The sequence below is a fragment of the Cinclus cinclus genome, chromosome 13 (genome assembly GCF_963662255.1).
Source record: "Cinclus cinclus chromosome 13, bCinCin1.1, whole genome shotgun sequence".
Classification (NCBI taxonomy): Eukaryota; Metazoa; Chordata; class Aves; order Passeriformes; family Cinclidae; genus Cinclus; species Cinclus cinclus.
This window is the reverse complement of record NC_085058.1, coordinates 3,128,545-3,156,090: the sequence shown is the minus strand read 5'-3', so window position 1 is coordinate 3,156,090 and position 27,546 is coordinate 3,128,545. Positions and strand designations below refer to the sequence as shown.

The 27,546-nt window shown below is 52.3% G+C and overlaps 1 protein-coding gene across 1 annotated transcript in view; it reads right to left on the bottom strand.

Annotated features, from left to right (window-relative positions):
- The window catches only part of HCN4 (hyperpolarization activated cyclic nucleotide gated potassium channel 4), a 93,166-nt gene that overhangs the window by 33,745 nt on the left and 31,875 nt on the right, over positions 1-27,546 (bottom strand). Inside the window, exon 3 of the mRNA XM_062501301.1 lies at positions 60-221. Coding sequence (XP_062357285.1) covers positions 60-221 — 162 coding nt within the window. The remainder of the gene's footprint in view (positions 1-59; positions 222-27,546) is intronic.

Here is a 27,546-nt window from a genome sequence, read left to right as displayed (position 1 = left end):
AAATAAGGAAGAAAGGAGGAAACATAACCATGTCCAAACGTTCTCTGCTCGGCACTCACCACCATGCGGTTGAGGGACACCCAGCAGTCGTCGGGGAAGTCCTGCAGCATGGGCACCAGGAACTGCAGGCAGCCATCCCAGTGGCACAGCAGCAGCATCATCCCGATGAGGTTGACGATCCTCACCACGGCACTGGCCAGGTCGTAGGTCATGTGGAAGATCTGCGGGCCCACAGGAGCAGGTTAGATGGCAGCTCCCCCAAACAACCCCCCCAGTGTAATAACACACATTGTCAGGGTCCAGAACCCTGCTGAAGGGACAGAAGAGCTGCACCAGCTCAGGTCAGGCACAGTGTGCAAGCAGAACCAGCTGAAAAACATCAAAACCAAAATCATCATCAGTCATCCCTCCTGCCCTGCAACTTTGCCTTCTAATTTACAATTAAAATCTCCATAACTCCTTCTATAAAATAAGCAGGTTGCAAATATTTCTGGACCATCAGCTGCTCCTCAGGAATCAACCCTTATCATTGCATCTTTTAGCTGCTATGCCCTTCTTTGATTTCTGCTCTTGCTGGATGTGTGTTTCACAGTGATCCATGGTGGCAACTGCCTTTGTACTGGATGTCAGCTGCAGTCTCTGCATGTGTCAAATGCAACGAGGAACGGCCTCCAACTCGGCAGAGGCTTCTGGGAGAGGAGCTGATTAATCTATTTTCTTGTGTTCCTTGTATTCTGCTGCTACACCTGTGCCCAGGTGGGCAAGAAGAGAGAACCATGGCAGAGAGGGCTGGTTTTCCTCATCCTTCAGTTCTTCACATGGAAAATAAAGCTGCAAACACAACTTTCTTACAGGTCAGAAGTGACCCAGCCCCTGATCCAGGGAGTTTCAAGTGCCTCACCTTGGCATCACCTTCCAAGGGACATGAGTGTCACCCAGGGAGGTTTGTGACACAGGGGACAGGCTGCGTGATGTGTGACCAAATTCATACACCTCCTGGCTGCTCCAACAGGGATAATCCTACTCCTCCCACCACCATGGTACTGTGTGCCTCCCACCTTTACCTGCACCTGATCACCCTATCATCCCACAGGAAGGCAGCTCAACAGCTAAAGCAGCAGAAAGCTTTTGTTATCAGGCAAAGGAATCACATTTTTCCAGCTTGAATTGCTGCTCTTAGAGCTGGCTGTCCAGATGGAATGCCTGTTTCCCCACCAGCCATCCCCACCTCAGGGTCACACGCTCACAGCAATGCCCACAGCAATGCCCACGTGCCCAACCCTTGCTAGGAGGGAGCACAAAGAATGCTGGAATCCAGAAGGATGAATGGTTTGGGTAACTGCTGCTAACTCCATTATTTCCCTGCATCCAGGCTGGAGCCCACACTGCTAGTGTGAGAAAGGCCATTTGAGTGATCTTTCAGGGCTGAAAAGAAGAATATCTCCAAAATCCAGCATGAAAGGCTGTTCTAGGAAATCCAGCTCTTGCTGCTGACTCAATAGGTCAGTATGAAAGCTGAGCACATAATTCATACGGAATAATTCCTCCTGGTTTCCTCTTTTTTCCTCCCCCTGCAGAAATGATCATTCTCATTTAGATAACCCAGAGCAAATCCATCCTTTTGGAATGAGAGCCTGGGGCTGTGCTTTTAATGAAGCTGGAGCAGCAGTTTGCAGAAGGATCTTTCGAACCACCAGGGTTTTTCTGTGCTAATGACTTTTCTTCTCACACCTCCGGGTGTTTTTCAAAGAGCTCCAGCCCTGCTGTAACCCAGGGAGCTCCAGCCAGGGGCAGGGAGAAGCCCTGTCAGATTGAGGAAGGAAGTGCCTTCCTTCCTTTGACAGATGAAAAGCAGACAGCCAAGAGCTCGAGGGTATGGATGGCTCAGGGACCAGGTGATGAATATGGAGCTTCTGAGAGGAAGCTTGGGATCTATCCGAGTCAGGGTAGGGAAGAGAGCCTTTATTTGGTGCATGCAGAGAGATAGGAGAGGATGGATTCAGCTCCTGCTCTGCACCTTGGGATCTGGACTGTAACACCAGAGCCACTGGATGGGAACAGACCACTGAGGGTGACACACCTGGGCTGTGGCACCTGAGAAGGAGCTGCACCATGGCTCAGGGATTCCCAGGAGTGATTGTGATTATGAACGGCAACGTCTGAGCTGCAGGTGAGACAACTCCAGTTCCAAATGTCTCAGGAGTTCCCAGCTCCTGCCCACTCCTTGGAAAACATTTGCATTTCCATGCAAGAGAAAACCAGGAAGCACTCCTGGTGCAGCACACAGGAATAACTGTGCAGGGCTGGAAACACACACCTTCCACTGAGAAGCTCCTACTGCAAAGAGGTGCTAGTGTGGCAGGGAATTCTGATCCAGTAATGTGCTGCAGGGTGTGGCAGTGCCCTCCAGCACTTCCTTGGCTCACCAGGGAAAGGAGGACCAGGAACATTCCAGAAAAGCTGGCCCATGCACGAGCACAGGAACATGAGTGGTAACTGCAACTTCTCTGGTTTCCATCAGGAACACTCGGGGCTTTGTGCCCTGCTGTAACATAACCCAGGCTGGGTCCCAGAGCACCACAGCTCCTTCCACCCCAGCACTGCCTGTGCTTCCTGCCTTCCTGCTGCTTGCACTGGCAAAAAGGTAGCCAGGAGAAGAGCCGAGTATGGATTCACACTTAAAGGATTTTCTTGGATAGAGTTAATATCCCTGTTTTTTGACAGACCAAAACAAGCTCTGGTTTCAGCATCTCTGCTACAAAATCAGCGCTGTGCTTCCAGCCAGAGGACACCTTGCAATTCTTGTGGAAAGGACAGTTTGGGAAAGTGGGAGGACCAAAACTTCCCTCAAAAAATTCATTTCTGGTTATGTAAGAGCTCCATCTTGGAAACTCCACTTATATGGAACAAGCTGCCGGGATCCTATCAGAAGGAATCTGAAATCCTGTCAGCCCCAATAACTGTGCACACCTCCTCCATCCTGGACTGCAGCAGCATTCCTCCAACCCCAGCACTTCAGCTGGAAGGAATCAAGGACACCTTGGAGAAGTGGGGCCTGGCTCTGGCAGTGGCTCCAATAAAGGCTGTGTGTTTAATTAGGCATGCTGGTCTGTGCCAGCACAAGGCTTGGGCACTGCCCAAACCACAGCTGGGGCCACCACAATCCCTCTGCTCCAGGATGGCCACCACAGTCCCTCTGCTCCAGGATGGCCACCACAGTCCCTCTGCTCCAGGATGGCCACCACAATCCCTCTGTTCCAGGATGGCCACCACAATCCCACTGTTCCAGACTGGCCACCACAATCCCTCTGCTCCAGACTGGCCACCACAATCCCTCTGTTCCAGACTGGCCACCACAATCCCTCTGTTCCAGGATGGCCACCACAATCCCTCTGTTCCAGACTGGCCACCACAATCCCTCTGTCTGAAGATGGCCACCACAATCCCTCTGCTCCAGGATGGTCACCACAATCCCTCTGTTCCAGACTGGCCACCACAATCCCTCTGTCTGAAGATGGCCACCACAATCCCTCTGCTCCAGGATGGTCACCACAATCCCTCTGCTCCAGATTGGCCACCACAATCCCTCTGTTCCAGGATGGCCACCACAATCCCTCTGTTCCAGGATGGCCACCACAATCCCACTGTTCCAGACTGGCTGCCACAATCCCTCTGTTCCAGGACTGCCACCACAATCCCTCTGTTTGAAGATGGCCACCACAATCCCTCTGCTCCAGGATGGTCACCACAATCCCTCTGCTCCAGATTGGCCACCACAATCCCTCTGCTCCAGGATGGCCACCACAATCCCTCTGCTCTGGCTGTCTGGTGTCCTGGGGCTGCCCTGTCCATGGGGACATCCTGGGGCAGTGCTGTGCAGGGCAGCAGCTGCACAGACCCTGTCTCTCCATCTGCTGGCACATCGAGGCTGGGATCTGACTGCACTTCCCTGCTGGTTTTTCATGCTCTGGAGGTGCTGTGTCTGGAACCAAGGGGCTTTCCTGGGGCTTTGGGGGCCCTGATGCAGAGGCACCCCAATGATCCCAGCTGAGGCAGCATCCAAGCACTGATACCAGCAGGACTCGCTGCCATCCACGGGGCTCCTGAACAGATTCTGCTCCACAGGAAAGCACTGAAACTGCTTGCTGCCCTTCACTGCTGCACTGCCAACGTGGCAGGAATTCTGTAGCTCCACATCCTGGCTGATCCCGAGCCAGTGCTGGTGTCTGTGCCCACAGCATGGTTAATATACAACTGTGATAAATCCCCTGGGGATAATCAAAGAGCTGTGACACTGCTCCAGCTTAATAGAAAGCAAAGAATTTACTCTTCATTTATGGCTTTAAAAACCCACAGACCTGAGAAGGAAATACAAATCTCAAAAGAGAATCAAAACAGTCTTCTACACTGTTGTGAGTGCTCCAGGGTCAGAGTTAAGGTTGTTCTGCTGTGAGGAAAAATGTGTTTACTTACATTTAAGAAGAGTATTTGTGGGCTGTGGGGAAGAAAGTTGACATGTCTTTCAGTCTGCCTTTCTCTCCTTGGCTTTTGAAGATAACAGAGGTAAAGATCCATTTTCCTCACAGAGGCATTAGTTGCCTTTCCAAACCTCAGTGTTAATCTCCCGATAGACTGGGGATAGGTGGCTGCTGCAAAAAACTTTTCTGAGCCTAAAATCCAGTTTAGCCAGATTACTGAGGGGGGCTGTGCTGAGGCCCTGCAGCAGTAGCTGCTGTGGCTCTGGATCACCCAAAACCACTCATCCTGTTTAGTCTTGAGAGCAGCCTGGAAAACAAGCTCATTCCAGACAATGTGCAAACTGAAGGCTGCTCACCGAAACAACAGTGGTCTAGGTGATTTGAGGAACAGTGCCAGTTCTCGTGGCAAATGTCACCTTCTCCACACCCATGGTGAGCCCTGACTGACACAGTCCACATAAGAGAAGGGTTTGGGAGCCCTGATGTGCAGATCCATCCTGGGAGGCTGTGGAGAGGGAGATACAAAGACCACAGACCTGGGAAGACAGGCTTCCCCAGGAGGACAAAGCTGCCTGGGGATACACAGAGCACTGAGACTTGGGAGCGCTGAGCACACCCAGGGCACAGAGAACCAGCCCTGAGCACACCCAGGGCACAGAGAACCAGCCCTGAGCACACCCAGGGCACAGAGAACCAGCCCTGAGCACACCCAGGGCACACAGAGCCAGCCCTGAGCACACCCAGGGCACAAAGAGCAGCCCTAAGCACACCCAGGGCACAAAGAGCCAGCCCTGAGCACACCCAGGGCACAAAGAGCCAGCCCTGAGCACACCCAGGGCACACAGAGCCAGCCCTGAGCACACCCAGGGCACACAGAGCCAGCCCTGAGCACACCCAGGGCACACAGAGCCAGCCCTGAGCACACCCAGGGCACAAAGAGCAGCCCTAAGCACACCCAGGGCACAAAGAGCCAGCCCTGAGCACACCCAGGGCACAAAGAGCCAGCCCTGAGCACACCCAGGGCACACAGAGCCAGCCCTGAGCACACCCAGGGCACACAGAACCAGCCCTGAGCACACCCAGGGCACAGAGAACAGCTCTGAGCACACCCAGGGCACAAAGAGCAGCTTTGAGCACACCCAGGGCACACAGAGCCAGCCCTGAGCCATCCTGAGCACACACAGCAATCCATGTTGGCAGGGAAAGGGCCATTCCCCCAGGAATTCCACCTGTGGAGTGTACCCAGCCCACTGGGACACACGGTGTTTCAGCAAGGGAAAACATCTCAGCTGCTCTTTTCCTTCTTCTCATGCTGCTGTGGGAAATGCATCATCCCCCACTCCTTGCTCCTTCCTCACCCTACCCAACTTCCTATTTATTCTCCCAGTTATGTCACACTTAAGCTGTGTCAAAATATAATCTAAGTTGGCTCCAAGATTTTTCCTGCCCTGAGCAACTCCTCAGGTTTTGGTCTTTAGGAAGAATTGACTGATTTTTACACATTTTCTTCTTTGGAAGAGCAGACAAAATGCTATTCTAGTCACTATATTATACGAAGATAGACACTCCAAATTTCCAAGGCAACTGTTGCTGCAAACAGGCTGAGCTGGGGAAGAAGGAGAAGAATGATGTAAAGGAACACAGTTGGGTTTATTGACACCTTGGGAAGCGGGATCCCTTCAGAAGGAGCAGCGCTGGGTCAGACAGCTCTGGGCTGCACTGATCACAGCATGCCTGGCAGGAGGAGGGAGCTGGGATCCAGACTGTTTGGGCCAGGGCTGGGAGCAGCAGGCAGCAGATGGGCCGGAGCAGGGATGGGCTGTGCAGCACAGCTACATCTGCAGGCTGTGTGCACGCTCCAGCACGGGCTGGGGCTGCGCGCTCGCCCGCGTTCTGCTGTGCCAGCACCCACGGCCAGAGCCAGATCAAGTTTTAGATGAAGGCAAGAGTTTGGGGTTGATTCTCTTTTTCTGCTTGCTTTGCACCGAACGACATGAGCAATGTCAGCAGAGTTGCTGATGCTGCCTTAAGCCAGGGCTGTGATTCACCCGGGCCGCGTGCCGGCCCCGCTGCCTGGAGCAGCCGCTCGGAGGGGAGCGCTCCCAAGCCCAGGTGTTAGCAGAGATAGCCAAGCACATTTTACACTCGAAATACAACAATCCTTTGTGCTGCCACGACAGTTTTCCTCTGCAGGTCTCGGGGGGCTGTGCTGACATTTCATCTGCTGTGCTCCCTATCTCCACAGAACGCCTGAGCTCCGCTATTCCGGAGGGGCCAGCAGGGCACGGAACGGGGGAAAAAGCCTCTTGCACTGGAAGCTGAGGGCAAAGTTTTCAGCCAAACCTCGGGCTGGCAGCTGTGATCTCCTGCTCATAGACTGTGGGTGAGCCAGGCCCAAGGAGGTGTCTCAGTGTGTGTGTGCAGACAGGGCAGCACAGCCAGTGCTCCTGCCACAGCCTGGGGCCGGAAAGCTCTGTAAGGTCACCAGGCAAGCCTCCACCTCCTCCTCGGATGATTTCCCAGGCAGCTTGCTCCTGGCTACTGGAAGTTCTGCCCCAGGCAGGAGCTCAGGAAAGAGAGACAGAGAACAGCAGACAGCCTGTGCAAAAGGGAAGGGGGGGAATGGCATTTTCTTGCCTTCTCCCTCTGAAGGAAAATATTTACAGCAGAGAAAGGTGAAATAGCAGGACTAATTAGCACTGAGAAGGCTGGCATAGCTGGCAGATGTTTATGGATATATATAAACCCCAAAGATCCTGCCACCACCGTGTGTTTTGCCTCTTGCACTCTCAGAGTAGAGGTTGTCATGACAGCAGCCCCCCTTCCTCTCCCCATGCCACCATTCCCAGCCTAGACTTTAATCTTCATCATTTTAAGAACTTTTGTCACCACGGCAACGTGACACAGACTTTTAAAAATATTTTCTAGCACAACTCAAACGACTGTCTTTCCTGCGTGGTTCCCTTTAAACCTCCAGGAGAAAACATTTGGGGTTGGGTTGTGGCACCACGGGATGAGTGTGAGACTGCCCTGGGTGTGAGACAGCAGCGGCAGGAGCTGCCTGGAAGGACAGTGCCACTGCCACCTCCAGGAACAGCAACACGAGGACTGGGGCCAGTGCTTTTTCCAGAAGCTGTGACTTTGGAGGAAGCCCTCCCTTGTTTTTCCATGGGGTTTATGGAAAAGATCTCTTGGTACAGTCAACTGCCTTTGGAAAAGGGAAGGAAAACAAGCCCCCAGAGCTGTAAATAGGTTGGGTGTCTCATTCTCAAGGGGAATTAGATACTTTACCTGCTGAGGCTGGCTCTAATCTCTCCAGGCTCTTCTCTGCATCTTTGGGAATTGTAGTCCATCTGAGAAGCTTGCAATGAATCACTGCTGGAAATGGGTCATGGGCTTTTTTGGATGTTTAAGAATGACCACAGTCATCAGACTAAAAGGTCTGCCTTGCTCAGGAGCTATACATAGATGTGCCCAGGGAAAGGAATATTTGGGATGCTGAGAGGAAAGGAGGCTTAAATCCCTAAGAAATGGATAAGACATACCAGTGGGTGGAAACTGGAGCCTGCAGGCCTGGAAATGGCTCCAGAAGGGGCACTGGGAGGTGCAGGGTGGTCCCAGGGTCCGTGCTGGCTCAGAGCAGGAGTCCCCCTGGAACAGCAGCAGTGGGAGGTGATGGATGCCTGACCCAGGTGCTGTAGGTGATGCTGCAACCTCTGCCAGGAGGGCTCATTTGTGTTCTGAACAAAACCTGCCTGGGTTAAGTGGGAAAACAGCCTGGAATACACTGAGCCCCCAGGCCTACAGTCAGTGCAGGCAGCTGGCTTGGAGCAGCACTGAGCAAATGCACTGCTCAGGACGTGCCAGCCCCCAGGCCAGTGCCAGCCTTGCCCCTGCTCAAGATGTGCCAGCCCCCGGGCCAGTGCCAGCCTTGCCCCTGCTCAAGATGTGCCAGCCCCCGGGCCAGTGCCAGCCTTGCCCCTGCTCAAGATGTGCCAGCCCCCGGGCCAGTGCCAGCCTTGCCCCTGCTCAGGATGTGCCAGCCCCTGGGCCAGTGCCAGCCTTGCCCCTGGAACTGTTTCCAGCCAGGACATGATGAAGCTGTGCTAAGGAAGGGGTTCCCAACTCTTTTCCTCCCAGCTCCCAAAGCTGGGCTGTGCCACAACCCTTTGGAAGCTCTTTGACTTCCATGAAGTGACAGCTTCAGCACAGTCTGAAGGTCCCTGATCAGGCAGTAGAAGTTTAAGACCAGTAAATTAAATCACTTAATGTTTTAGAGCTGTTGTCTTGGATGCTCATCTGATGCCCCTCTGATGGTCCCTCTGCAGCATTTGAGAGCGGATTCAGTGAACGTCTGGTGTGCCACAGGTGCCTCCCTGTCTCCATCCCAGAGCCTGACCTGGGAACCAGGGACTGCCAGCTCTGTTTGTATCCAGAAACACACCACCAGGACACGGCAGGAACACAATCACATCAAGAGAACAGACTCTTAAATAAGAAAGAGAACTGTCTTCTCAAAATTCTAACTGCCTGCAGAACAGTCTCTTGTTCCCAATTTCAGAAAGAAATCAGCAGTGACCTTTGTTTTATTATTCCTTTCAGTGCCACCTGAATTTTTTTGTTTAAAATTCAGAACAGATCTTTTAAAATCCAAGCTTGATGCCTAGGGATCCATATGATTAACAGCTGAGATTGAATATGAACTCATTAGGTCCCACCCTGGAACTGCAAACTTGCTGAAGAACCAAAGAACTCCTGCAGTTTGCTCTTGATCAATTAACATTATTTCTTTAATGCTGCCTGCATTTCAATCAAGACAGCAAAGCACACACTTGTTCTCCCTCTGCTAACCCAGTTTGGGATTTTGTAGGAGTACAGGGGAAGAAGAGAGCCAAAAATACACACCCCAAAAGGAGCACATTCCTGTTTGTCTGTGGAAGGTTCTCTCTGCTGGGCATGGCAGGGGCAGCGCGGGCAGGTGAGGTCCTGGCACAGCCCTCGAGTTATATTTGATTATTTCCTGTCCCAAAGCAGGACCTGTGGCTGCCCCAGCCTGGCACAGCCTGCCAGGATGCTCTGTGCTCTGCAGGGACTCTGAGTGCTCTCACCTAACTCAATCCTGTGCTCTAATTCCATTACAACCACGGCAACCGGGCACAACTTCCAGCCTGGACTCCTGGGATGCTGTCAGGGGCTGGAACATCCACGGAGGAAGCTCGTGGCAGGCCTGGAGCTGGGAATGTTTCCTGTGGCACGGGGCAGAGCGTGGGCACAGATCACGGGAGGAGAGGACGCGCAGCCCTGCAGCCTGGCTGTCACAGGGGCTGAGCCCTCGCCTGCAAAGGGATCCACTCTGGGAACTCTTGGCTTTTCCTGCATTTCAGAGAAGGCAGAAAAAAGGACTGAGGCACTTCCCCCCACCCAGGGACAGAAACCTTTCGGCTGCAGCCCTGGAGGGATTGGGAAGAGCTGTGCCAGGCCGTGGGCATGGGGAGCACAAACTCCAATGGCTTTGTCAGCGCTGGGTTTTGCCTAAATTGCTGTGACAGAAACCAGTGTGAGAACACCCAAGGATTGAATCATCTCTGGGGGACCTCAGCAATGACAACTTCCCTGCCCAGACTGACATAAATGTGTTTCAATGCAGTGTCACACGTCACAGGCAGCCCAGGACGAGTGACAGGGACACAAATGTCCTCCCACTCTGCTGAGGCAACAAGAGCAATGTAACCTTTTCCTGCTGCACCTGAGAGGGGACAAATCCCACGGGAACAGTTCCAGGAAAGTGAATCCTGAGAAGCTGCACCTCCCATAACCTTGGGATGCACACGTGAGGCTGCTTCAGTGCCAGCAGGAGAGCAAAGGGGGAAGTGCTGGGAAAATTCTTTATTTCCTTGAAGAATCTAGGGCAGGGAAAACTGTCGTTTTTTTGTTTTTTTTTTTTTTACCTAAGAAGCAGCCTAGATGATATTTATGAACGTATGAGGGATTAATACCTGCTGTAGTCATATATAGATTTCATAGATTATATAAAAACATACTCAGGCAGAACAAAGATGTTGAAAAGCAGTATTTAAACTCTACCAAAAATATTATAACCCCGCCATTAATTTAGGCTGGGCAGGAAAAGAGTCCCCAAAGGCTGCCATTTTAATTAGAAATCCAACAGGAAATGCTGCCTGATGACAGCTATCAGGGCAAGGATCCCAGGAGCCAGAGCCAGGGAAAAGGAGGAGATCTGCACAGCTCTTTGAGGGGTGTAACACACCAAGATCCCAGCAATAACAGAAACAGAATAGCAACAGCTGGGCAGGGGGATTGTAGGGTCAGGCAAAATTCAGGGGCCGTAAACCATCCCTGTATCTGCAGCCCTGCCTCAGAGAAAGGACTGGGGGAGGACAGGGCTCCCTCCAAATTTCCTGAGTTCCTGTCCTTGAGCTCATCTTCCAGCTCGGCCACCCTGTTCTTGTAGACAACCTACAGCTCCACCCCAAACCTACAGCTCCATCCCAAACCTGCAGCTCCATCCCAAAACTACAGCTCCATCCCAAACCTGCAGCTCCACCCGAAACCTACAGCTCCACCCCAAACCTACAGCTCCATCCCAAACCTACAGCTCCACCCCAAACCTACAGCTCCATCTCAAACCTGCAGCTCCACCCCAAACCTGCAGCTCCACCCCAAACCTGCAGCTCCATCCCAAACCTACAGCTCGATCCCAAACCTGCAGCTCCATCCAAACCTACAGCTCCATCCAAACCTATGGCTCCATCCCAAACCTACAGCTCCATCCCAAACTTCCAGCTCCATCCCAAACCTACAGCTCCATCCCAAACCTACAGATCCATCCCAAACCTACAGCTCCATCCCAAACCTACAGCTCTATCTAAACGCACAGCTCCATCCCAAACCTGCAGCTCCATCCAAACCTACAGCTCGATCCCAAACCTGCAGCTCCATCCCAAACCTGCAGCTCCATCCAATCCTACAGCTCCATCCAAACCTACAGCTCCATCCCAAACCTACAGCTCCATCCCAATCCTACAGCTCCATCCAAACCTACAGCTCCATCCAAACCTACAGCTCCATCCAATCCTACAGCTCCATCCCAAACCTACAGCTCCATCCAAACATACAGCTCCATCCCAAACCTACAGCTCTACCTAAACGCACAGCTCCATCCCAAACCTGCAGCTCCATCCAAACCTACAGCTCCATCCCAAACCTGCAGCTCCACCCCAAACCTGCAGCTCCATCTCAAACCTGCAGCTCCATCCCAAAACTACAGCTCCATCCAAACCTACAGCTCCATCCAAACCTACAGCTCCATCCAAACCTACAGCTCCATCCCAATCCTACAGCTCCATCCAAACCTACAGCTCCATCCCAAACCTGCAGCTCCACCCCAAACCTGCAGCTCCATCCAAACCTACAGCTCCATCCAAACCTACAGCTCCATCCAAACCTACAGCTCCATCCCAATCCTACAGCTCCATCCAAACCTACAGCTCCATCCCAAACCTACAGCTCCATCCCAAACCTACAGATCCATTCCAATCCTACAGCTCCATCCCAAACCTACAGCTCCATCCAAACCTACAGCTCCATCCCAAACCTACAGCTCCATCCCAAACCTACAGCTCCATCCAAACCTACAGCTCCATCCCAAACCTACAGCCCCCACCCCAAAAGTCAAAGCTGCAAGAAGTGCTTTGAAAAGGCCATACCATCCTATAGGCAGGTTTTCAAAATTTTCCCCAAAAAGAAATTGGAATTCTCTAGCAAGCCTGTCTGTGCTGGAACAGACCCAGCCACCACCAGAGCATGGCAACATGTTCCCACAAATGGTAATGAACTCCTAATCACACCTTCTCTTCTGGCTGCACCACGTGAGCAGAAAGCATTTTATTGGTGTTTCTGTGCAAAAGCACACTGTGGGATAGAATTACTGAAACAAAGCTGTTTGCTTCCACCCAATCTGTGCTATTTTCCTTCTGAAATGCCTTTTCTGCTGCATCTCTTGGAGTTTTCCGTTTAATCCTGCGGGGAATGGGGTCCTGATTCACTCCTCTCCTGGCCTGACCTCCCTCACCCAGGGCATCCATGGAAAAATTTCTTTTGTCTACCTGATAGGCCTGATACCTCCCAGGAACCCCCAAAGTGGAGCCCTTGGAAAGGATTCTCTGTGGAAGGAGCTCCCAGGAACCCCCAAAGTGGAGCCCTTGGAAAGGATTCTCTGTGGAAAGAGCTCCCAGGAACCCCCAAAGTGGAGCCCTTGGAAAGGATTCTCTGTGGAAAGAGCTCCCAGGAACCCCCAAAGTGGAGCCCTTGGAAAGGATTCTCTGTGGAAGGAGCTCCCAGGAACCCCCAAATTGGAGCCCTTGGAAAGGATTCTCTGTGGAAAGAGCTCCCAGGAACCCCCAAAGTGGAGCCCTTGGAAGGGATTCTCTGTGGAAGGAGCTCCCATGGCTGAATAGCTGCTGTCTCAAGGAACATTTTCCTGGACTGCTTTTGGAATTTGCTGCCTTTTCAATTTCATTGGCTGCCCCTATCTTTGCTGAATATAGCAGGAAAAATTAATACAGAACTCATCTTTTTCTAGCTGACTTAATACTTTACAGAGGTTTGCTGTTTTTTTTTTTTCTTTTTATCTCTTCCCTTTAAAGGAAAGAATGCCAAGCTTTTCCTTCTTCCAGGTTGCTCTCATCAGAGTTCTCTGAATTCACTTTATTCTCTGGTGTAAAAGTAGCCCAAGTAACTAAAACTGGAGTATTTTTAGACTCAGGTAACCTACAGTGGCCATTTACATTATTTTTAGTGCCTGTCTCCACCCTGTGCTCCTTCAATCCCTGTTCCCTTTTCATCCTCTCCAGCAGAGGAGCAGAAGGGAAGAAGTTATAGAAAAGCAGCTTCTATAGAGAAGCTCCACTACAAAACACAAATGGAGCTGCTTTGTGTACTCGTGTTTACTCTGCTTGGTTCTTGTTCAGTTTAAAGGAAACTCAGTCCTGTGGGAATTCAAAACCTGCTCACTGCACCTGTCCTGCCTTGCTCTTTAGAGTCTGAATCATTCTCCAGCTTCAAAGCGATTCAATGACACCTCATTGCTGTGAACCCCCAGGCCAGCAGCAGGAAAATTTGCCCCCATCAGAAAAAAATGATGGTAGCAGTATTGAGAAATGACCAGGAGGAGTGAAGTCCTCAAGGATGGCAGCACTGATCATTCCTTACAGCCCCCAGCAGTTGCCACGGCCCAGCCTCCTCGATCAGCACCTCTGGGTGTTCATTCAGACATTCCAGGGGTGAGGCTGCTCCAGCTCTGGGCTTTGCAGAGCCACCCTGGCTGTGCCTCCAGGGGCTCCAGGCTGTGCCAACATGGCTGCACCTGCCCTGGGGCACAGGAAAGGGCTCCGCTGAGCCCTGGGGGTGTGCAGCACACCCCGTTCCAGCCCTGGCACTGGCTGCAGCACCGGCTCACAGCAGCAGTGCATTTGGGAGGGCTCAGGGTCTCAGGGAATCGCTCCTGGCTGCTGCTCAGCCTCAGTGCTGACCTCTCCAGACCTGTGAATGAGAGCTGTGCTAAGGAAAGCACTCAGCCCATTCACTGTAGAAGTGCAGGTGTCCTGCCTGGGGCAGGGGAGTTGGAACTGGATGATCTTTAAGGTCCTGTCCAACCCAAGCGCTCTGTGATTCCGTAATTCCGTGAATTCCATAATTCCATGGGCTGCTCCAAGTCTGTGTTTGTACTGGCACAGTGCAGATCCCACACAAGCTAGGACACCAGTAGAGCTTCAGATCCAGGAATCGAGGAAGGCTGACACTGCCTTTTCTCCCCCAGAGAAGTCCTACTGGAGTGGTCAAACTGCAGCAGGGCTGGATCTGTGCCCTGGAGAGCAAGCCATGCTGGAAGAGGGATGGAGAAGGCACCAGTGCAGTGCTCTAGTGCTTTGCATTTCCCATAATGGGCGTCTTTTCCAACAGCACTTCCAACCCAAGGTGAACTATAATTCAGTGTCAGATGGTTATGAATGAAGCCAGATCCCTGATTCCAGAAAGCTTTGGCAGAGCAAGAAATGGGAGCAGCTGCACCCTATGGGATCAGGCAAGGGAACCAGCAGGGTTCCAAAGGACACCTCCTAGGCAACATTAAATATTCCTTTGGGAAAACTTCGGCACTCAATGATTTCCTGTTTCAAATAACACCACAAAGTTCTTTCTTTGGACTTACGGTGCTTTCCCCTGCACAAACAGAACCAGGATTAAGCTGCACATGAGGAGTTCTGCCAGAGTAACACAGGGTGAGCAAGTTGGGTTGTTCCGAAAGACAGAACTTCAGGGTTCCTCAGCAGCCTGTGAAGGCTCTGAACATGAAAAAAACAAGGGTTAAAGTGAGCATGGGATGAGGCAAATGTGGGGCACTAAACTCGACCTCTTCAGGCTTCCAAGCTTGGATGGGAGACTCCAGATGTGAGTCTACCCTGAGTTTAGGGCTCAGAACCCTGAGATGCCACGTCTGTGTCCCATACCCTTGAAATCTGACAGAATGTAAGAGTTTGACTCACAGCACCATCGTATTCCAGGGTTTAGTGTCCATGGTAGCTGAGACGTGGGAATTCAGTGAAGTTTCTCTTCATGACCACCTAGGAACTGGTGACTTCCTCCAGGGAATTTGCTCGGAAGCACACAGATGACTGTGGGCACTCCCAAGGGCAGTAAACAAAATAATCTGAGGGATGAAATTGCACAGCCCCCAGTGGGAAGACTGAAATTAGAGTCAGGAACAGATGTCTGATATTCCAGTTATTTGTCTGGATCTCCCTAAACCACCAGGAACGTCAAGCTCTGGAAGGACTGGAGTAGCGTTCAAATGTTTATAATGAGCGATTGGTGTTTGAAGCAGAGCTTTGTAACTCCCTAGCACAGAGAAAACAGACTATCTGAACGTCAGGATTTCATTATGAAATCCAGCTGTGCTCCAGAGACCATGGAGGATATCGTGGACTTCTGACAAGACAAAGAATTTGGTGATTGTCTTCTTCAGATCTGCTGGATGGTGAAAGGGAGGTGAGGAGGGAAGTGTTGAGGAACATGACAGATGAGTTGAAGGGACTGGAGCAGAATGTATTAGGATGAAATCAGAGAAAACCTTAAACTGAACCTCAAGGGAAAAAACTGACTGGAAGGGTCTTTGCTCCATCCCTGGCAGTGGCCAAGGCCAGGCTGGACAGGGCTTGGAGCAACCTGGATAGTGGAAGGTGTGCCCATGGCAGGAGGTAGAACCAGATGAGCTTTAAGGTCCCTTCTGACCCAAACCAGTCTGGAATTCCACGATTCCATGACAAGCAGCATCACCTCGCTAAAGGAAAGGCAGGAGCCCGCATATTTCGGGCTGATGGGGAGCACGGGAGGCTCCTGTGTGCAGCTGTGGCTGCACCTGGATCTGCCCAACCCAAGCACATGCTGGCTGTGACTCGGTGCAGCCAAGGTGACCCAGCAAGCCTGGCAAAGTCCCCAAGGGAAGGCCAGCAGTGACAGGGAGGGCCAGGCCAGGCCAGCACACAGCTGAGGGCGGCCAGTGCGTGCTGGTCCCTGCAGCAGGGCCAGCAGGGCTGCGCTGAGGGGTCAGCCCCACACCCCCCAGGGCAGGATGTCCTGCTCTCAGCGCTGACCACGGCCCCAGGGAGCAGCAGGACATCTCCCAGCCATCCCAGGAATCCGTGGCCACGTCCCTGCTGTGGGAGCTGAGTCCGACACAGCTGGCTCCCAGCAGGAAGCAGGGGAGGGCACAGCTTTGCTGTCCTGTTCCCAGGAGGCTCCAGGGACTCGGACACTGGTGCCCTTGGAGGGTCACCTCGCAGGCTGCCACTTTCCCAGGCTTCCACCCAGAGTCAGGCACTAGCCGCTCTCATGGGGCTGGCCTGGGCTCTTCCCCCGCTTGTTCCTGGATCCGTGTCCTGTCACTTCTCTGATGCCAGTGCTGGCATCTGAAGCTGGCAGCTGCCTCCCATCCATCAGCACATCCCCTGTTCCGTGCCAACTGTCAATTAAGCTGGCACAGGGGTGCAGTGCAGCCTTCCCACCTTCCTGGCTCCACAGAGAACGGAAGAGCCAGCCTCAGGCGAGGGGCTGGGTGCTGGCTGGGAGGCACAGCGAGCTCTGCATCAGCTGCAAACTGGAGATGGTGGCAGCAGGAAGAAGCCCCTGTGAGGTATGCTGATGGCCAGCCTTCCTGCTGAGGAAATGCCTCGGCTGGGATAAAATATTCTTCAGCCCTTTGAGCTTGGGCTTCCACTTCAATCACTATGGAAATAGCCTCACCCCGAAGAACAGCTTCTCCCCACTTCCCAAACAGCAGAGGGAGTTCTGGGGTGGTATCCAACAGCTCATGTCTCCCCCAGGAAGGAGTGGGCACGAGGGAGCATAGGCAGGCAAATTTTGTTCTCCAAATGACCAGAAGAATTGCTGGCTAATCAAAACAGGCACCGCTTCACTGATTGTAGCACCGGCTCCTCTCCCTTCCCAATCCCCCATTAGCTGATCAGGGTCAACTGCTGGGCTCTGCAGCTCTTCCCCTCTGCCTGGAGAGCCTGCAGAGGAGAGAAGGGAAGGCTGGAAGAGCAGCACATCCTGGGGAACTGTTCCTCAGGCAGGCAAGTTGCAGAGCCCTCCAGCTCACCCTCGGGAGCTCCCCACTGTCCCAGAGCCCTGGGTGTGCTGGCAGGAGGATGCAGGAGGCCCTGGCTGTGCAGGGGGTGTCACCTGCTCAGGTGTTTAAGGTCCGTGCTCTGTGATGTCACTGACACCCAAAGGGACAGAGATCAGCCTGGTTTTCTGCAGTTCTGGGTGTTAGAAATACATATTATGGTATTGGCTTTTCTCGAATATAAGGGTGGATACTGTATGTGTTGTGTTGAAGTGGTTTTTAAGACAGTTTTCTTTAGGAGTAACATAAGCTAATAAAGTGTCTTTGTAGCAAGTGAACTACTTGCTTGGTTAGATAACAACTTAGTGAAAACACCTGCTATTGATATATCAGTTACTAGCACTGATCATCTGTAAAAATTGAAGACTACAACCTAAATTAATACTGATAAGAAAAATAAATTAAAATCACAGCTAAGAAACACGCATGCTCTAAAAAGGCAGACTCAAGGAGTGGCCATGTAAAACAGTTCCTAGAATATGGAAAACAGTTTATAGGAAAGTTTGTAAATGTATGACAGGTCTATGAATATGCCGGGAGCTGATGAATGTAAGGGGTGTCTCCAAAACAGCAAGTGTGCTCTTGGCTGAATGCCAAGCACCAGCCCTTATAACCTTTTGCTTTATTGTCTGCCTCTTACTGTCTTTTATTAAACCCTTTAAAATCTGCCGGGAAACTGAACCTCGTTTTTGACACTGGGGAGCCTCCAGGAGCAGCAGGGATCCCTCTGCCCAGGCTGTGCAGCTGCACACGGGCTGCGAGGAGGGTCCAGCGAGCTCCCACTTCCAGCAGCAGATGGGAACTGCTGCCAGCAGCTGCAGGTCCCCAGTCAGCACTCCGTGCAGCACGGCCAGGCTGAAGGCTGCAGATAAGGGGAGAGTGCTCTGAGATAAGGCTCGTTCCAAAGGTAGGGACTCCTGGAGGAGTTTGCTGCTTGCTGTGGCTCGGGGAGAGGAGGAGGGAGAGGCTAAAGGCCAAAGGAACACGTTCCAGCCCTTCTCCAACACTCACTGCCTGCATTCCCAGCACCCACAGCCAGCCAGGATGGAACTGAAGGGCTTTTTCCATCTTCCCAAAATGGGCTGTGTTCTTCCTTCCCTGCCAGCTGCTCAAATGACCTTGAAGAGGAAAAGGAGAGGGGCAAAAATCTGTGTACGAGAAGAATCATCATGGTGTGCTTGTACCTCATGTCCAGCAAAGTTACTGCCACAGGACATGAAAGGGGATCCAGGGAGGATCCCCCAAATTCCCTGGAGTGTAGCTGCGCTCTTCCCACCACATTGTGGGGTGAACTGCTGGATGGATCGCCCAAAAAATGTGACAAATATCGCTGCTTGGAATATTTGACAACAGCCCCTAAGCTAAAGATCAAACAAGCCCATGCCAGGACAGACTGGGGGATGCCACAGGCCTTCCCCAGCTCTCCCTCCTCCTGTCTCCTTTCACAGGAGCCCCCTTTATCCTGCTGCCCTCCCCTCCTGCATCTCTATCCCATTCCATCTGTTTCCCCCAGAGCTGGACTGGGGCTGCCTTATGCTCAACACGAAATACTAACATGCCTTTCAACTCTGGAGGGAAGGGAGCTAAAGTGGAAGGTCTTAGCTGTCCTTCCTACAAGCCTGAGATGATGTATCCACTGAAGAGGCTTGGTGGAACAGACCCGGGGAGGGAGCTTGGAGTGCAGAGGGACGAGGCTCACCCCCATTCCTGTGATGGGGAGCACTGGGGAAGGAACAACCACCCTGGATCATGGATTTCTCACTTGAATCATGAATTTTTCTCCTCTCTCTACCAGTATGCAAAGGACAGCCCTCATCACCCTTCATGTGCACGAAAGAGTAGATGGGAATGGAGAGTAAGGTGCTGGCTCCACTTTGCACCTTCCATGGATGCTCCATGGGAGCAGGGACCCGGAGATGGAGGGAGAGGGAAGTGCTGGGCTCACACGACAGCCGGAGTTCAGCAGTGCATGCATTTACTCCAAGCCACCAGAGGAACATCCCCTCCAGCTGGGCAGAGGGCCTGACAGAAGCCTCTGGACTTTGGCTGCCCCAAGTTTGTGTAATTAACTGCACAATTCCAGCCTAATTCCCTGCAGCCTCAGCAAGAGGCACACAGTTGGGATAAAGTGTGATTAGTGGCTGTTTGGGTGATGCACACTGGAGAGGAGGCTAATCAGCCCTATTCCAGGGACGGCCTCTCCAAATTGGGCTGCACTGAGCAAATCAAGAGGAATTAAAACCCGGCACTTTGCTGGGTGAAAAAAATATATAAATGAAGAAAAAACAAACACAGCTGCCGTGTCTTAACTGCTCTCGGCCCTCTCCAGGGACTTGAGGAAAAGCAGGCCTGTCAGCTACTTTAAGGGACATTTTCCTCACAGTGTCTCTCCAGTATTTACAAGGAAGCACTGCTGCTGCTAGTTTGAGTGCTTATCAGTGCCAGCACAGAGAGAGGCTCTCCCAGAGCTGACCCTCGGAGCTCCTCCGTGCTGGAGCAGAGCTCAGGTGATCCTAGGGGAGGGCAGACTCCAGCTGCTCCCTGCTCCCAGGCTCTGCTGTCTTCAGCCATCTTCAGCTTGTGGCTCATCCCTTACCTCTAGGTCTCCCCTCAGCCCAGCCTCCTTCTGCTCCAAGTCCATTTGCACACACAGAGACCCTGATTCTTTCTTGATGACCCATCCTGCCTGGATCCGAGCCTCAGAAACACCCTCCCAAAATTTCTGCCTCTCCCCAAAGCCACAGAACTAACTGGACACTCAGAGAAGCCACGATCCCACCCTCACTCTGCTCACGTCCCCTCATGAGCCCAAGCCCACTGGATACATCCCAGACTGATGAGCCTGAGATAAAGATGTGAACGTCCCACCCTGGCTCTGGGCTCTGTTTCTAGCAAGGAGAGTGAACAGCATCCCCCAGCCCTGGGGACAGGACCTGCTCAAGGTCACCCTGCAGAGAGGTGTGTGGGTGTCACAGCTCCCTGGGATGGCTCGGGGTGCCTGGTGGCTCCTCTGGGGGCCAGTGAACTGCAGTTGATACCTGTGAGGTGACTGCATTATTGCCTTCATTCCATGGCAGGGAACACCGCGGCTCAGCCCGAGCCCAGACGGGAGCCACCAGAATTGTGGTGTTTCTGTTTTCAGATCACATCTCTCACTTTCTCTTCCCAGCTGTCACCAAAGGCAGAATGTTCCCCATGACGAGGCCTTCCCCGATTCCTGGCTTCTCGCTCATAAATACTGGATGAGCAAATGGCAAAGATACCATCACCAGCAGCTCCGTGGGGACAGGACTTTGCACGTGTCACTGACACTCTCCTTGTGTGCTGCCACCCACGCTGGGAGTGCCAGGGTTTGGACAGGGGTGTGTTCACGTAAAGCAGGGCGATTACCTGCTCTCTTCAGCGTTATGGCACACTCTTATTGGGGAGCTTCTGGACAAGCATCACCCAGCTCCCAGCTCTGGCAGCTGCTGCACTGCAGGACTGCTGGCTTGGGAAGGGCACACAAGGGAGGAACAGGAACCAAAATACTGCTGACCATGTGGGAGCAGAGAGGGTGAGAGGCACTGGCATAACAGAGAACAGGGGCGATGCAGTCCTTGGAATGAAAAACTGGGGGGAACATCAGCACTGTTAGAATCCTTCCTGGGTGAAGTGGTGCTTGGAGGAAATTAATGAAAAAGTGTTTGTATTGAAGTTCTAAATGCACTTCCAAGTCCTTTACCAAGGAAAAATTTTCCATGCATTGCAAAGAGATTTCAGAAACATTTTCCATTCTAATGTGACTCTGGGAATGTGGAAATTGCCTCACTCTTTCTCTAGCCCTTGGAGTATTCCTGCTTAAGCAAAAGTGGGAGAGGGAGGAGTTAGAGCAGAAAATTAAGCTTAAAAATATGCCTCCTTATGAGAGAAGCAATAATAAAATGTCATCTCTTAGCCCTGAAAAAGTTACCACATTGATTTCTGCTTCATAAAAATGAGGTTAAGTTGAATGCATTAAGCTGGCAAACTGGATAATTGCATGTCCTGAAACTGTCTTCCAAACAGCTCTTTTCACAGCGGGGCTCAGAAAATAACTTCATCAATGAGGCTGCTGCCCATTAAACCCTCACACACCTCTCTGGGTCGGGCTTTTGTCCTTCCCAAGAAAGATTTCTCCTTCCTTCACCTCACACTGCTGGGGAAAGCGAAGCTGTTTTCTTCCATTGCCATATTTCTGGCAAGGAGAAAAGTGGGTCAAAACCAAACCTGTCCTCTGAGGGGATTTGGTGCCCTGTGGAAGAGCATCCCTTCCCTTTCAGCGTGAGGGCAGGAGGAGACCAGACCCTTCTGCGGGGCTGGCACTGCCCTGTGCCCCTTCCCTGTGCTCACAGCACAGGAGGATGTGGGGAGAGGAACTGACTTCAGTCTCTCCCGGCAGAAAGCAACCTCACACTGCCTTGCTTCTCAAAATCCCCTTCTCCTCCACCAGCCAACTTGATTTTTGTCCATGGTGCTATCTGGGCCAAGCTCCTGCCTCATTCACACAACTTACAGATCTGGCACGTTCCTCTCCAGCCCTGCCTTGCTGAACACAACAAGTGAGGCAGGGAAATGCTGTTCTCTCTGGCTGTCTCATTAAAGTTTCCCACTTGATATGAATGCAATCAATAGTGCCTTCCTGGAAGAGGCTTTGAAGAGGAGCCATTCATTTGCACCCACTTGGAGGGCTAATGTGCCTTAGACAAACTGGCCTCCAAGTCTGGGGTGAGGCTGGCAGAGCACGCCTCTAAGGGACAAAACCAGACTTGGCATTGGATCAGGAGCCCAAGTGGTAACAGGAATCTCCCTGTGGAAGGTTCAAAAGCTGCCTCAGCTGTCCCCAGCACCAGTACTGTCTGAGTGTGCATCACAGATGACGTGCTGGCAGCAGGCTGTGTGGGCTGGGGGCACATACACACCCTGGGGTGCTCAGTTCCAGCTCCAGGGAGGGTGCAGCTCTTCCAGAGGCCTTCACAGTGCTCTTTCTATGGAACACGGCCCTGCTGAGTGGTAAATCTGTGCTCCCACACATTTCAGGGAATGGGCACAGCCCTTGCTGCTTCCTGAGCTCGCAGCATTTGGATGTCATTTAGAGTCCCCTTAAGCTTTGCCATTGGAGTACAGCGTTGTCAAGACCCCTGTCCCTGTTACAAACACAGCTGCTCCCCCTCTGCTCAGACCTGGGGTGCTGTGTCCAGACCTGGGGCTCCTCAGGACAAGAGGGACATGGTGCTCCAGAGGCTTTAGAGATAAGGAAGGACCTGGATCACCTCCCGGCCGAGGAGAGGCTGGGGGGGCTGGGGCTGTTCAGCCTCCAGAGGAGCCCCAGCTGAGAGGGGCCCTCAGCCCTGAGTGTCCCTGGGTGTCCCTGTGTGCAGTTCTGGAGGCTCAGAGCAGTCCCAGCCTCTGCTCAGGGGGCCCAGCAATGGCACCAGAGGAAGGGGCAGTGACCGAGCCCAGGAATTCTCCCTGCACAGGAGGCAGAATTTCTGCCCTGGGCAGTGCCCAGCCCTGAACAGAGACCAGAGAGGCTGTGGGGTCTCCTCCCTGGGGATATTCCAGAGCCCTCCGGACACAATCCTGTGCCTGGGTGGTGCCTTCCAGGCTGACCCACCTTGTGACTCTCCTTGTGACTCCTGTCAGGGTAGGTGACAACTCCTCAGCTGTCCCCTGCGTGCCAGCCTCAGGGCAGGCTGGGCCCAGGCTCCGGCAGGGCAGCAGCTGGAACAAACGCCATCAGTAAAGCTCCATCAAACCTTGGGAAGTGACAGTGGCAGGAGAGGTCCTCGTGCCAGTCTCCTGTGAGCAGCTTCTGTCACTGTAATGTAACACAGCAGCGATAATGAAGCCTCCAAACACAATGGCCCGAGGCAAATGCCAGGCAGCTGGCACCACCTGGGCACGGAGCTGAGGCAGCTGGTGCTGGCAGAGCACGGGGGACATGAGCTCCCTGAGAGACAGCAAACCTACAGAGGCCAGGGCCCCACCACCAGGAGAGCAGCCTCTGGCTTTAGGACACCTCCACAACCCCAGCCCAGCAGGAAAGCACAGACTGAGGGACCCTGTGATCCCAAAACAGAGCCTGGGTACAGGCAGCACCCTGTCATTCCACTCCTCACCTCTGGTCAGTGGGGACTTCACTGTAGAAGGGAGGGTTTGACCCCACTGCTGCTGCCTGGGGCAGTGCCCAGCTGGTTCTGTGACATGGGCACCTCTGCGGTGGGAACACGCCGGGGCAAAACCATCCCCGAGACAGCAAATGGCTTCCACTGCCCACAGACAGCTCTGTGCCCTATTCCCAAACCCCAAACCAGGTATACATACAGACAGATGGCTCTGTGCCCTAATCCCAAACCCCAAACCAGGCACAGACACCTCAGTGCCCTATTCCCAAACCCCAAACCAGGTATGGATGGCTTTGTGCCCTAATCCCAAACCCCAAACAAGGTATTCCTACAAACAGATGGCTCTGGGCCCTAATCCCAAACCCCAAACCAGGTATTCCTACAAACAGGTGGCTTTGTGCCCTAATCCCAAACCCCAAACCAAGTATTCCTACAGACAGATGGCTCTGTGCCCTAATCCCAAACCCCAAACCAGGCACAGACACCTCAGTGCCCTATTCCCAAACCCCAAACCAGGTATGGATGGCTTTGTGCCCTAATCCCAAACCCCAAACCAGGTATTCCTACAAACAGGTGGCTTTGTGCCCTAATCCCAAACCCCAAACCAAGTATTCCTACAGACAGATGGCTCTGTGCCCTAATCCCAAACCCCAAACCAGGCACAGACACCTCAGTGCCCTAGTGCCAAACCCCAAACCAGGTATACCTACAGACAGACGGCTCTGTGCCCTAATCCCAAACCCTAAACCAGGCACAGACACCTCAGTGCCCTAGTGCCAAACCCCAAACCAGGTATACCTACAGACAGACAGCTCTGGGCCCTAATCCCAAACCCTAAACCAGGCACAGACGCCTCTGTGCACTAATCCCAAATCTCCCAAACCTGGTATTCCCTGCTCACACCCTGCTGTTGACACAAGACACGTTAAGCACTGCCAGAAGGTGACTGTAGAAAAAATAAACGCTTTTTCCTTTTCATGGCAACCTCCATGGCTGCACAGCTATTCAAATATTTGCCTGGCTCCTTATAATTCATTAGAAGCCATTTTTGATGATACTCACTTTGAAACTGTATTCCCAGTGCCCAGGTGGGGAGCTGAATTTGCATTAGAGCAGTAGAACTTCCTGCCAAAGACCAACTCCTCAAAAAAAGTTTTCTGGGTGTCTTTCTCCTGGCACAGGGCAGGGGATGGATCACTGGGGATGCCCATGGGCAGGAGTGGGAAAATTCAATGTACAGGGATAAAAACATCCATCTCCTTGTGTTGCCTGCCCTCCCACCACAAGGATGTTGTGCTGCACAAGTGACAACAGTTCCATGTGAAAGGCTGTGGTAAAATCTTGAAAAACATCTGACTAATATTCCAACAAGAGGGTTTTGCCATTTATTTTGGGGCAGCCAGGATTTTCTCCAAGAGGAAAAAGATGTCTCAAATTTGGCATCGCTTTGTGCAGTGAGAATGAAAATTCCTGTATCTTGCATTATGGTTTTAATAAGCTCCTGCAAGCACATTAAAGACCAGTGCTTAATAATGCTTCAGAAATGAGGTAATGCAAATTTAGGAAGAAGCTCAGCCCCTCATCCCCCTCCTGGCCACACTGCCAGTGTTTGTTGAGTCTGATTTTACCCAAGGGTGGCCGGAGTTTTTAATGAGTTACTCTCCTGGGCCTGCCTTGCTGTTTAATGGGACAGAATTGCAAATCCTATCCATAAAGGATGTGTTCAGCCCCTTGGAATTGCCTGTGCCATGGGATCCTGCTGTGCTGCCTGGGAAGAGCCACTCTGCCCAGCTCCTCCCCTCCCGGGATCCACTGCTGGATTTGGCCTAACATTCCGTCCCCCAGGCCGCTAGCCACCTTATTTTAATTGAATTTAGGAAAGGCTACAGATAGGCCAGAAGAAATGAAGGGAACTAGCAAATCAAAAGGACAATCAGTTGGGAGTCATATTCTCAATAGCCTCTGGAAGCTCTTTCTGGGTCCTTCCACACAGACCCTCCAGCTTTGGGTCCATTTTCTGAATAGCTGAAGCTTCTGAGAAGTGACATCATCTTTCAGATGGTCTGATCTGTGCCCAGATGTTACTGGGAAGCTGTTACTGGGACCTGAGAGGATGCATTCCCTCCCTCTTAAAGCTTCTCCGTAATATGGAAACTCAAGGGAAGAAAAGGACAGCACTCAGGCAAGTTTGCAAGGTTTCAATAAAATAGCCTGGAAATCACCAAATTGTCCTTTGCTTCAGGTTTCAGCTGCAAAAACCAAAAGATGTATTTTTTCTTTCTGAAAAAATCTCACTTATGATAGTATTATCATTGTGATATATATCAAATCCAGATAGTTCCTTTCCTTCCCATCATAATCCCTCCCACAGAGTCTGCAATCAAAACATTTTGGTTATCTTGACCTATGTGCTATTTGGAAACCAATTTATAGGAGCAGGATTGTTCTGTTGTTCCAATGAATGTTCTTAAGTCAAAATAGTTTAATGTTAAATACAGGTTACTGCACCCCAGCACCAATCACGGGGTAGATGCTGCGCATGCTACAGGGAACGCTCAGAAAATTGAGGGGGTTTTGAGTCTGTAGAGCTGGATGGTTCATCCTGATTGAATCCATGGGTTCCATGGTTTTTCTACCATTTTTCTTTCTGCTGGGGGACCTTGGGATGAGGTCTGTAGGATTCTCATGTTTAGATTTCCTTTCTCTCTCAGCCCAACAGTAGGGAGGCCCAACTCCCTAACCCTGGGACAGTGGGACAATGGGACAATGGGACAACTGACCCTGGGATAATGTGCTGCTGCTGGTCCAGGAACCACTGACTAATCTAGGTGCCCTGAAGAGCTGCTGGAGCAGCTCAGAGGCTGAGATAACAGGAGTTTCTCTGGGGGAGGACAAGGTCTGGCTGGAGCAGCCCTCTTTGCTCTGACCCTCCTGGACCTGTGCTCCTGGCCTGGGGAAATCCCAGACACTGGGACTAGAGATACGGATTTGAGGCAAGCCAGGCCCCAGCCACTGTGAGTGCAGCTGCTTGCATTGCAGTCAAGCTCCCAACTGCAGGGGAGACACGGCAGATACTTCAAAAAGACTCTATTTATATTCTGCCCTTCTGGTAAATTCATTCGTGGGACCACTCATGCAAAATGCATCATGCAAATGAAACTGCTACATTTGGAATTAAGCTTATTTTCGTACTCCAGTGAACACGAGTGCATTAGATTGTTTTTCTTGCCTTTTGCCTTCCTTTTCTCTTCAGGTTGTTTGCCCAGCTGTATCCCCAGAGCACCTCTCTGGGATCCTGGGAGGATGGCAGAGGCTGCTCAGAGCCACGCCAGTGCAGGCACTTGCAGCCCCGGCTCCAGAGCCTACAGACTCCTGAGTGGTGCTGATGTGGAACTAATGAGCGCCTGGCTGCTTTACAGCACTGCAGCCCTGGAGAAGGCTGCTCCCTGCTCACTGCAGCCTCGGTGATAAATTCATGCAGAGCATGGACAATTGCAGGGGAACGAAGGGAGAGGCTGCTGGCAGCTGAGGAAGGGCCCCCTTATTCTGCCCTGGTGAGGAGGGCACTGTGTGTGCTGGAGCCCTTCCTCCACGTGAAGGGACTGTCCTAGCTCTGTGCAGTGAGGGGATGCTCTGCCTACACACAGTGGCACGGTGATCCCTCTCTGATCCCTCTGTGTCCATGCACCCTGGCTAACTCTGCCCTGCACACGCTCTCCCAGTGCACACCCTCCCCTCCAGAGGCCCGGTGCACCCCGCTCCCATTTCAGCTGATCTGGCCATAAGCAAAGAGCTAAAGAGACACTGCCAGCTGATGAGGCATGGAATGGGACAGGGAGGACCACAGAGATGAGAGCTGCAGCACACCCTCTCCCAATCCTCCTCCTTCTTCAGCTGTGCACACTTACCCAGAGTAAGTCTGGTCCAGCACTGCTCTGTCCTGGCACTCCCAAAGCAGCACTGATGGGCGCAGGGAGGAAAGATGAATGTGGCCTTTCAGACAGGGATCGTCTGTAGGCACTTCAGAGGAAGAGGGCTGCCAGTGTGGCTGCAGGGAGCACATCTCCCACGCAAGGATGAAGCAGCACTCCCCTTCCCTGTCTCCCTGCTGCCTTGTGGCAGCCACTGCACCAGTGGCAGAGGGTCACCCCTTCCCTCTGCCTCCCTCCCCGGTGTGGAAGGTGGAGAAGCTCCCAGTGTCAAACTCTCTTCAGGAACA